The following is an 11,908-nucleotide window of genomic DNA, read 5'->3' as shown; positions in this document are numbered from 1 at the left end:
GAGGTTAGCAGAGGTCACAGAGCATCTCCCATCATCAGTAGGGACTGGGGACATGTCCCCTTCAGCAGCCAAATCCCAGATGTCAGAGACCAAGGCCACCCAATAAGAGCGAGATGGCCTTAACAGATCCCACCTCTGCTTTGTCTCATCAGTCCCTGGCAGAGACCAGCAGCAGCTGCTGCAGAGGAAAATGAAACAAAATTTCACCTATTATCCTCTGACTGCAGAGGAATTTCTTCCTAATTCCTGTCACTTCAGGTTTGTCTGCTCAGGGAAATTAATCTGAAATCAAGTGGGCTGTGAATTCAGAGCCCCGCAGCGATCCCAGCAGAGCTTGGACAGGGAGTTTGATAAGTGGCCGGGCTATTCCCCAGAGCATCAGGCTAACGCTGCAATTTAACAGCGCCTGGAGCTGCAGGTTTTCTGTACACTAGTGCAGGACCTTGAATCAGAAACACACGAGATGGAGCAGCCATGGGGAAATTAATTCAACTGCCTTGCAGCCTCACTGCAAGAAAAGAAACCAGGAGAAGACAAATATTTGGCTAGGTACGCTGGGGTGGGGATGGCCCAGACAGAAGGTGACCCTGTGCTGGAGGACTCGCTGCTCTGCATGAGGATTCAGGGAACATGCAGAGAAGGTTGTTTCAGTGTGTGAGTGCAGGAAACAGGGATTCTGCTGGAAAAAAAACCAAACAACAACAAAAAAAGCCAACCAAGCATAAGGGACTGTGTTAAACTCTGTGGATTGTTAGGGTAAAAACAGTGTCACACTCACAGTGTCACACACACACAGTGTCACACACACACAGTGTCACACAGTGCCACACACTCAGTGCCACACACTCACAGTGTCACAGTCACAGTGTCACATATTCAGTGCCACACACAGTGTCGCACACTCACGGTGTCACGCTCACGGTGTCACGCTCACAGTGTCACACACTCAGTGCCACACACTCAGTGTCACATCCGCACACAGTGTCCCACACGCAGTGTCACACCCGGTATCACGCGCACCTCCGTGTCACACACGCGCTGTCACGCCCACTCGCACGCACTCGCCCCGTCCCCGCCCCCGCACTACAACCCCCAGGCGGCCGCGCGCGCGCATGCGCAGTGTCCGTCGCGGTGTCTCATGGCGGCGCCGGGACGCGCCCGCCCCGCAGCAACCGCCGCCGGGACTCGGGTGAGGGGCCGGGGTCGGGCGGGACGGGACGGGCCGGGCTGGGCTGGGCAGCGCCGGGCAGCGCCGCGCCGGCAACTCCTCCCCTGTGGTTCGGGGGGTCCGGGCCGTCCGTGAGTGTTCCCCCTCCGTGGCCATCACGGCTACGAGCGACCGGTACCGACGCGCGGCCGCCGCGGGCCCGACCTGCCGCTGCCCGGGACACTCCAGCCCGCTGGGAGCCGGCGGTGGGCGGCCGGGGGCTACCGGGCCTTCCCCTGCGGGACGGGGGGTCGTTCCCCCCTCGGCCTGCGCACGGTTCCCCCGCACCAGGCCGCAGCCCCCCGGGGGAGTCGGTGCCGCCCGGACACCCCACAGCCCCCGCGGAGCCCGGGGCGGGTTTTGCCCGGGGTGCCCGGTGTCGGGAGCGGAGGTGCCGTGCTGAAGCCGGGGGGCGCTGCCTGGGCTGCAGTGGGGCTGTGGGTGCTGCCGGGGGTCCCGGGCAGAGCTGAGCTCCAGTGGCCCCGGTTCCCCGCTGCCCTGGGCAGGACGTGGCTTTGCCTTCCCGGCGCTGCCGTCCTAGTGGGAGCCGAAGCTTTCAGGAAGCTGGAGGAGCCCTCCAGACTTTGCCAGGTTTGCAGCCTCACGTGTGAACCGTTTCCCCACAAATAAATAACCTGTTCCAGTGCACAGAAGGGCCCTGGAGCGAGGGACTGGGGGTTCGGGGTGACCCTGTGTTCAGGTGTATGTACCTGCCCTCCTCTCACTGCCTCTGCTTTCCTATTCACTTGTGCCTGAAATAAGCTCTCTGCCTAGCTGCGAGGCAAACGCTTCGTTCTGTTTCAGTTGCAATCTTTATTTTCTCCTCCTAAGGGAACCCTCTTGAAGCTTGTTTTGAATGGAAGAAGTCCAGGTTCGGAGCGGTCGGGGGTTTTATTTCTTCTGTTCTTTTGGCTGTCAACCCAGCCACCTTGTGCCGTGAGGATCAGCAAAGGCAGGACTGTGTTGAGGACAGATCGATCTGTGCCGCTGGTGTTACTGATTCGACCTCCCGTCTTCCACCTTGCTCAGTTCTTGCTCCTGGGTTGCTGCTGGCTGTGCGCTGGTCAGCACTGGGTGCTCGTGTACGCAAAGGTGTGTTCGGATACCAGTTACCTGGCGAGGGTTTCAAACCCTGTTGCGTGGCTGCGTTCACAGCTCAGGTTGCGCAGAAGTGCAGGTCGGATTGGGCGGGCCCTGGCTGGTGGTTTGGGGTCAAGGTCGCCCAGGGCCCCTGTAATGCTGCTCTAGTCTCGCACCCTGTGAGGGGTCATGGGCTTATTACAGCCCCCCCTGCCTCCCTGAGCTTCATGTGCTCTCCTAATCCATGTGTTAATCTTCTGCACGGGCTCTTTGTAGCACTTCCAGTCCCATCTCTCATGTGGTGCTTAACAAATCCCTCTTGGATACCCTCTTTTCTCAGCAACCTGCTGAAAAGTCTCTGTTTTGCCAACCTGGTGATTTTTATTTTTTGAATGCAGCCCAGTTCAAGGGCTCCTGAGGGCCCTTTCTTTGCCAGGTACAAACTGGCATATCATTGAAACTTTTATCAGCGCTGGCAATTTCAGTTCAAAAACTTAAAAAGGGACTTGGCGTTTTGAGAAATCATCTCAGACCCGTGAATTTTAAGATCGTACATTTAAAATGAAAGAAAATTCTGCTTCCTGGAAGTAGAACAGGTTTGAGAGGTGTCTTTCAAATGCTTTAATTCCCACCTGCCCCTCTGCAGCTTTCTTACCACCATTTGCTGGAGCTTGAGGAGCAGGGAGTGAATCTGCCGGGAAACACAACTGACATGCACCAAATTCCCTTCCTGTCCAAGTCTTCGATTAAAGCCACATGGGCAAATGTTCCTGAAGTCGTGCTGAGGCATAAAGGGCCAGCCAAACAAATCCAAATTCAAGATCTGAGCCCAAGTTACGAATTACCTTTGGAGTAGAGAGCAGTTGGATGGAATGTTGAAGTTTGTACTTCAAGTAGTCAGAAGCTTTGTTTTCATTTGGGGCAAGGTGGTCCACAGGATTACTAATTGAAGCCAGGACTGGATAAACATAGTTTTTAGGGATTGGTACGACTTTGAGCTTTTCAGGGCACTTTTAAAGCTCAAGGTGAAGTGTTACAGTCTGTGGGATTTTAGCAAAGACATGTAGTTACTCTCTCGGCACTGCTGATCTTCCCAGGATGGAATCAGCATGAAGGAGCTGCTGCAGCTGGACTGCTCTGGCGTCTATAACACAGTGGGATGTATAACACATCCCAAGCCACAGCCAGACATCTCTGCTCAGCTCTGCTGCCCCAAACCCTCTCTGCTTTGCTGTGACACACGGCAGCCCCGGGGGGGTAGGCTGAAAACTGCGCCAGCAGTTCTGGTATTTAATTTCACAGCTTTTAATATTTGTGTGCTGCTGAATTCATGGAGCAGGGAAAGAACTGCAACTTCAGGACTTTTTTTTTTTTTTCCCCCTCCTGTTTGCCTTAACTCAGGGACTCACGTAATTTTGGCTTACTGAAGTGTTCCCGCATTCCTCACTTCCCAATCCCTGCAAACAGCTGCTGGCTCAAGCAGCGTTTAGCAGCGAGAACTGCCAGGAGGCTGAAATCCGCCCCTCGCTGCTCCTTTGGACCAGCAGTCCCAGCGCAGGAAATGTTTTTCCATTCTGATGGAGAAGCGAATGTCAGAGCACGCGGCACTCGCGTGCGGCCGCGCCGGGTACCTTTGCTTGCATGTGGTCCAGGATTCAGCCACTGCTGCCGTCCAAGGGGCTTTTGTCACCTGGCCAGTGTCACAGCAAATGCAAAGTTGTACGTGAAGGAGGCAGCTTTTCTGCTGGGATATATCCTCTTTTTTTCCATTTCCTGCTGCTGTATTTCAAGAAGGAAGGAACACAAATCACCAACTCTCTCCAAACAGCCTCCCTCTGCTCTCCTGCTCTGCTCGTGGCTGTAGGATGTGCCAATGAATATTTGGTAACAACTTTGGAAGGTAAAAGGTGTTGGCTCTCAATTTGGGGTTCAGAGCACCTGATGCAGGTGGGTAGGAGAGAAAACCCTGCTTTGGCTCACGCTGGTCCAAGCTGAGCATGGAAGTGCTGGTGGTCCCTGAGGAGCAGACGTGTTGGTGTGAAACCTGCCATAAAAAGAGCTGGCAGAGGCAGGTGTCGGGTTTGATACCTCAAATTTTAAGTTGCTGTGTTGAGCAGTAACAGGGCCATCCTTGGTGCATTAGGGAAGAAGGAATCGGATCGAAAGATCGTTTGCAGAGACCAGGGTCTTCTGTTGGTGATCTAGAGTGGTTTGTCACTGACAGCAGTTGAGCTGGGGGTGTTCTGTAAAAATCTCAGAGCAGCCCATAAGCTACTTTACAATGAAGTCGTGGAGAAAGCGTTGCTTTCCTCTTATAAATGCAGACGTGTGGGTGTGTCTGTTCTTTGCTCTCTCTTTTTCTATTTCTTTTTTTAAGCTAGCAAGGCACACGAGCATGATGGATGGGACACTCTATGGAGCGTGGGATCTTCCCCCCTCCGTCAGGGATGTCATTCTCCGCGCAGATGGCATCCTCCAGTGGAAGCCACCCACTGCTGCTCTGCCTCTTGGGAGAGATGAACTTTTCCATTTGACGGGAAGGAAGCTCACAGCTCCCTGCTGACGGCTAGGAGTTAAGCGAGCAGTCAATGACGTGAGACCTTAGGAGGGAGAAGGCGACTTTATTTTACAACAAAACAAATTTAACTCATTCACAGTCATACCCACCTGCTCATGAGCACCAACATGGGGATCTCCAAGTGGTGTGTCTGGCATTTGGGCATCAAGACACATGTGTCCAGATGGTCTGGACAGGATTCCTTGCAATGACACAGCAGATAAGGAATGACAGATTTCAGACCTCTGGTGTCTCTTGAACGGCTTGGTGACCATATGATGGCTTTGAGTCTGCTTTTTTACATCCCTTGTGGGCTGAGAGTGGTGGTGATCTTATGTCTCTGCTCTCTGTGAGGATTTACTCACTGCCCTTTGTGTCTTTATCTGGATGTCTTAAGGCTCCTACCCCATTCTCTGTTCTTCCCCAAGTCATCTTTTAATGGCTTGAGTCTTTGTTGATGCAGATTGTCCTTTGTTTCAAGATGTTCCTTGTTTTCCAACCCGAGAAGCTGCAGCCAGGTGTGCCACAAACCACGGGAAGTAGAGTCTCTATTCTACTTGTTGCTCTAAATTAGGAGGAAAAGGTCATAGCATTGGCAAGGTGTGAGTGCTGGTACCTCATTTGCCCTTGACCAGAGGTTTTGAGGCCAATCCACTTCTCTCTAGTCTCCTAAATGCACAGTGAGCATCTCCTGTGAAACAGCAAGCTTGTTTCCCTCTCTTAAATGGCTTGTGTGGGATGGATGTGGGGTGGGCTGGATATGGGGCATCATTCTCAGCTCCGTGTGCTCTCTTTGTTTCTTGCTGCAGGTCCCCCAGAAGAAAATGGTGTAAGGCCAGCCAGCGCAGCTGCCACTTGGAACCGCGGCGTGCCCAGACCTCAGGGAGGAACATGGCAGCAGCTCAGGGAGCGGGAAGCAGTTTGGCCGGGCCATCCGGACTCCCCAGTTCTTCCCCAGGGCACAGCAGCAACTCCACGGCAGTGGCGGTGTGGGAATGGCAGGATGAATTTGGCAGGTGGAGGCCTTACCGAGGGAACGTCTGCAGCTACATCGAACAGGTTTTTCAGGCCTCGCAGCAGAAGGGCCGGCGTTCAGGGTCAGGGCTTGTCAGCAGCATCGCTTTGGGACATGCAGATCCTGTCTTGGCACCCTATGTCATTGACATCCCAAGCTTGACGCAGTTTCGACAGGACACAGGTAAGGGAGCTTCCCCGCCCGTGCTGGGTTTTGGTGAGATAAGCAGGACCTTGTTCCGCACAGGAGAGCCCTACAAAGCTCTGCTGGGCAGTTCTTTGATGGGTGGCAAATCTGTGTCTCTGCTGATGCTGTCTGCTGTCCAGCGTATTAGCATGTGAGCAAATTGATGTTGGCTGCTGTGAATCTGCAGTGATTTCTTGAGGTGCCTCATCATGGGACCTCTGGAGTTCAGAGCTTGTGAGCCAGAGCCCTCAGAGCTGGAAACCCACATCCATTCAAGACCACTCGCATAAAAAGGCCTTTTTATGATTCAGACCCTCCTGTTTGAATCCCTTCTTCCCTCCGCGACTGGAGTGCCAGCTGCTTTACCTTGGCATGCAGCCCCGCGCAATCTGCTTTGTGAGAGCCTGCAGCCCCCGCAGAACACCGTAACACTGCAGCAGAATATTCCCTGCGCTTGTGCTGCACGGGGCTGGCTTGCTTCCTCCCAGGGAGGAAGGGTGGGCTGGTCTTAATAGCAGGATTGAGACCTAATTTTCATTCTCATCTTGTTTCTGTTTGGGGTCACTGAGGCTAGCAGCTCAGAATTTGCTGAGGTGACTCCTACCCTCTTTTGTTCCAGATGTGCTGAGCAGCTGTAGCTTAGAAGGGGGGCAGGGCTGGAATGCATGCTCTTCATCTCCGGAAAATCCAGGGACATCCCAAATTACACACCCCAAATGAATGGCTGCTTTGGAAAATTCTCTGTGCATCAGTTTCCTCTTTGCCAACCTCTCTCCCATCACCCTGGGATGCAGTCAAGCATCACCCCAAGCTTTAGAGATGGGCAGTGTGCTGGTTTCTTGCCAATTGAAGCAATAACTGAACAATATCTTGTATCAACTGCACGATTGGGTAATTCCTACAGGAAATGGAAGTGGTTAGAGCAAATGCGAGTGGTTATCACAGCTGCATCCGTGTTTTTGTTCTGACTTGATGACTTTAGGATTAGGTTTTCTAGCGGTGTCCTGAGCGAGGAGCTTTCTTAGCTGGATGCCTTGGCAGGGCTGGTTATGCTCAGCGTGGCCTGTTTGAGCTCCAGGAAGCACTGCTGAGGCTTCAAGAAATACCACACAGACCATCAGAGATGGCACCAGCAGCTCTTTCTTTCTTGTTTACTTCACACCAAACTTGTGAAGGAGCCTTCCAGCCTCTTGTCCTTTTGGGCTGTGCTCCAACACGTGGACAAGAGTCCGTGTCAGGCAATGGCCTGGTTTGGTGAGGGTGGGGAGGGTGAAAGTTGTGTCCCAGTGTGAATGGGACATCCTTCTCCATGAGTGGAGCTGTCACTCCGCGAAGGTCTGTATCTCTTTAGACCCTTGGGAGAGATCTCAAAGCACCTAGTGAATGTCATCCACCTCAGGGTCATTTGGAGTTGGTCGCCTCTGGGGAACAGCCCGACACAATTTTGGAAATGACACTGGCTGACGTGATCTCAGCTTTCCTCGGATGAGATCTGTGGTTGAGTCGTTAATAACCAAAAAGCTGATTCTGCTTCACAGCTCTCCTGCTGCGTTTCCCATCGATTTGGAGGGATGCTGAGCAGAACGGCCAGGTCTGTGAGCCTCCCTCCGCAAGTACCTGTATGCTCTACAACGTGATGATTGGAAACACTCTCATATCCCCTTTTCAATGACCCAGTTCTAAGCAAAGCTTTTTCTCTCTATAAGGTTCTGCCTTAAAACGTGAACCTTTCTGAACGAGCAGCCAGCTGACCTTTGTCATGTGCTGGAGAAAAGAATCTCCGCAGGAAACATCCCCATGAAAAATCTTTAAACAGAGCAAAAAATAGGCTGTTGTATTCTGCTCATTAGCTATTAGACAGACAAATAGGCTCTTCAAAGGAAGCCAGGGAGAATAACAGGAAGCCAGTGTTAACGGGACCAGTATCCCCACCAACGGGGAATGACAGCTGTGCTGGGGGATCTTGTGGGCAGGATTAGCTGTGGGTTTCAGCTGCTGGTCGAGGCAGATTAGCTGGGAGCGAATGTGAGGGAGCAGCAGGAGTTGTCCTCTCGCCACAGCTGTTTGCCCACCCGGGGAGGAATGGATGTTTCCCTGCCAGCCTGGGGGAAGGGGAATGTTTTCCAAGTGCGTGGCTTTGGTCTTGTTACTGACTCCTAAAAGCTCTTCTCTCTGCTGCTGTTTTGGGATGTTAAACATACAGGTTGCTTACAGGTTCCTCGAATCCTTTCTCTGCTGCTTTTAGCTTCAGACCTGCCAATGGGTATCCTGGCACAGTTCTCCACAGGCTTTAGGTGCAAATACTTGTAAGTGTGCCTGTTTTCACCTGGGGTCCTAAAGCACAGTGTCATAACTCTCATGACCTCTTAGGTGGCTTTATCTTGATTTTTTTTTTTTTTCTCGGTGCTGTTGTTCTCTGAACTCCTCCTGCATCCCCAGACTTGCTTGCCCTGTGGCATTTCCTGCTCTTCGTTCTCAGTGCGGAGTGTTGCTGAGGATTTTCCCAACACCAGCAGTTTTGACCCTGCTGCAAGAACCTGTTTTTGCAGAGGTTGCAGAGCTTCTGTCCTGTAGGGTGGCTTACCTCCCTCTCATTAGGCTTTTTCTTTTATAAAGAAAGGAATAAATTCACCAGGAGTGAAGTCACGCCGGAGAGCCAGGCTGCCGGGGGGTTTTGAGCTCCCGCTGTTGCTGTCAAGCAGCCTTGCAAGAGCAGCATCTCTGCTTTCATTTATCTTTCTTTGTCTGAACAGCTGCTCTCTCCGGTTTCCAAATTACTTCATTTTCTTCTCCTCTCTAGTCTTGCTGTGTCTCCCAGCAGCCAGGAGATGCTGACCCTGTCCGTCCCCTCTCCAAAGTCGTCCTCCTCCTTGTGGGACTTCACCCGCTCCCCCAAGAGCAAAGTTGCCCAGACCCCCGGTAGCAAAGTGGGTGTTAAGCCCCGTAAGTGCTTCTGCAAAGCACTTCCCGATGGTGTCATGTCTCTATAGTTACTCTGTTGTCAAGGCTGTGGGAGTTGTTTCTTTTCTTTAACCAGATCTGTGCCTCAGCCTGATATATATATATATATATATATATATATATTTTTTTTTTTTTTTTTAACTTATTTTAGCGTCAGGGAGGCATATGTGATCGCTGTGCCTTTGTGCTCGGGTGTGTCTGTCCTCCGCATCCTCTCTCCTTCCCTTCTTTCCCACCCTTCCTCCCAGCAGCTTTTGAACCTGCTGCCAGCTTGCTATCAGATTTGGCAAAGGGACGGGGATCTTGGCGGGTATTACGTTTCTCTGAGCTTCATGACCAATCCCAGCCCTGTCGGGAAGAGAAAGTCTGTTAGTGCCCCTGCTGAGGAAGAGGTGAGGAAGACCACTGTGATGTAGACACTGCGGATCTGTGCAGAAGCAAGTTCCTGAGACCAGATCCCACTTATTTCGCTGCTCACAACATGATTTCATGTTTTTTCCCCTCTTCCCACGCAGGGACGATGCGGGCTGTCCGCAGGCACCTCTTCCCCGGGGACTCCGCCGCTGGCCAGGGCATCGTCTGGGAGTGGCAGAACGATGAAGGTGGGTGGTCCCCCTACGAGATGAACGTCTGCGTGTTCCTGGAGCAAGCCCATGCCATGAACCAGCACCAAGTAGATCTCGGACCCTTGGGCTACAACTACGAAGTGGACCTTGTGGCTCAAGTCCAGACCAACAAGACCACGAGGTTCCGCCGCAGCGTTCAGAGACGTTTGGATGCCCCGTACCCGGTGTTGGCCTCCCCGGCACCTCTTCACACGGGAGTGGCTTGTTCTTGCCAGCAGTGCTGGCTGAACAGTGGGACTGGTCCCATCACCACACGCTACCGCCACTCCATGACAAACTTTCCCAACTCTTCCACTTCTCATCAGGTTCCTGGTAGGACAGCGTCAGTAAGTTCTTCCAGCGTCGGCTTCGTGCCCTATAACAAACCGACTTTGTCTGGAGCAAGGTCAACACCGAGACTCAATGCACAGAGCACCTGGGCTTTGCCTCAAGCTGGGGGCCCCAGCACAGGACTGTCTGCCTCTAACGGAGTCAGGTACAGACCCAAATTCACCTTTAATAGCGTACGTGTGTCCAAGAGACCTGCTGTCCTCAGGTCTTCGTTATCTAGGAGCCTCTCTGTCCCAGAGGACTTTACAAGGGTCTTCTCCCTAGAAGGAGAGAGAGGTTTGTGCCTTTGTGTCCAGTACAGTGGATGAAAAGGCTTCTCCTCTGCTTTCCTCTTCTTTTCTCCCACTTGAAATACAGTCCTGGTCTACTGATCTTCCTGAACCACTGGAGAAAGCAGTCAGGTTGAAATTCTGCAGGCCTGAGAAAATTAATAGGGATTGATGATATTTTGGGTTACACTTAAAAACAACTTTGAGAGGGACCAAGTGAATGAAAAGGGGACTTCTGAATACCTTTAGGAAGTTCATGTTGGACGTTTTTAAGGTGAACATGCAGGGGAAAAAAAAAAGAACAAAAAAAACCCCCACAAAGACATAGATTCAATCAAGGATTTTTTTAAAATTCACTGTGAAGATGTTTAGAAAACCAAATCAGTAATTTACTCCCCCTTCCTTTGACACCTGGAACCATATTGGTCCCTCTCTATCCAAGATCATTGGGGTGACAGTAGCACTCTGAGTGGTGTCCAGGCTATTAATTGGGGTAGATGCTGATGCAGAGGTGCCACTGGATAATCGCTGAAGAGGTTCATTTCACACATGTTAAGGTGCCATGGTGCTTCACTGTTACGATGTTGGGTGACTGGAAGCACAAGCAGGACTCCAAATGATTTCAAATCCAGCTGAGTCTTGCCTTGCAAGGTTCGTTTGCCATGTCCTTGCCTTCATCTTTCCTCAGTGACCCTCTCCTGGCTGGGTGACAATACTTCCACTGTCTGTCACCATAAATCGAGGACCAAGCAAGGGCTGTCTGACTGCTCCCTCTGTAAAGGGATGGAGCTGTACAGAGCAGTGTATGCATTTCACCATAAATAATCCAGGTGCTGAACCACTGTGTGAGCACCCAGAAAACTAAAGGAGAACTTGCCAGGGCTGATTTACTTGTCCAAGCTCCCCTGAGTAAATACAGAGATAAGAGATCTAGAGGAGTGTTGAAAGCACACTCTGCTAATTACACAAGGCACAGGGGTTTGAGGTTTATTTTGAATCTCATTTGTATTTTAAGCAAGATGGTGAATCTTGAGATATTTTCTGTATTGTCGTATCAGGACTTTCCCTCTTCGAGGTCACCTGAGTGAAGTAACTTCCTGCATCCTGTTCTTCTTTCTCACGGTCTTTTTCTGGTGCTTTCTTTGCACTTGCTGATTTTTTTTCGTGACATCTTAAGCATCCGCAATGCTTCTCTGTTCCAGTCACCTTCAAATAGGGCTGAAACACCCAGACGGACCCCAGAAAAGGGCACAACAAAGATGTGCGTTGGTGGCTTTTCACGGGTGATGCGCAATGTCTGGATCTCCAGCCCTTTGGGATTAGTTTTGCCAGGGGTGCTCCCTTTCCTCCCTGCCAGACAGACAAATGCACGCAGGGGGACAATCTCCACCTTCCAGTATTAGTGCTGTATGTGAAAAGGAGTTTTTCAGCACCAGCTGACAGCTCGATGGCTTTTCCCCTGTCGCCATGTGCTGGGTTTGAGTTGGAAATGCTGCTAGGCGGGTGTAATTGCTGCTGGCTGGGGTTACAGCCTCAGGCTCCCGAAACCCATGTTCCAGCAAAAAATACTCTAATTTCTGTGAATTAGGGGAAACCCGAGTAGCAAACTCTAACAATATGTTTCATTTAATTCCTAAGCCCGGAACATTCCTGGCTTATTTTATCCCATAGGTTCCC

At 51.6% G+C, this 11,908-nt stretch overlaps 1 protein-coding gene across 5 annotated transcripts in view; it reads left to right on the top strand.

Annotated features, from left to right (window-relative positions):
• The first annotated feature begins 1,109 nt into the window (after positions 1-1,109).
• The window catches only part of DTX2 (deltex E3 ubiquitin ligase 2), a 31,580-nt gene continuing 20,781 nt past the window's right edge, over positions 1,110-11,908 (top strand). For 4 of the 5 annotated variants that reach the window (XM_082068433.1, XM_082068431.1, XM_082068430.1 and 1 more), the window contains exons 1-3: positions 1,110-1,189; positions 5,654-6,042; positions 9,522-10,107. In XM_082068433.1, coding sequence (XP_081924559.1) covers positions 1,113-1,189; positions 5,654-6,042; positions 9,522-10,107 — 1,052 coding nt within the window. In that variant the 5' untranslated portion in view covers positions 1,110-1,112. Of the gene's footprint in view, positions 1,190-1,694; positions 1,799-5,653; positions 6,043-9,521; positions 10,108-11,908 lie in introns of those variants that run through there. The other variant, XM_082068432.1, reaches the window with a different exon arrangement.

The sequence above is a fragment of the Streptopelia decaocto genome (genome assembly GCF_964273445.1).
Source record: "Streptopelia decaocto genome assembly, chromosome: 18".
Lineage (NCBI taxonomy): Eukaryota > Metazoa > Chordata > Aves > Columbiformes > Columbidae > Streptopelia > Streptopelia decaocto.
The sequence above is the reverse complement of the archived record's forward strand: the minus strand, read 5'-3'. Positions and strand labels throughout refer to the sequence as shown.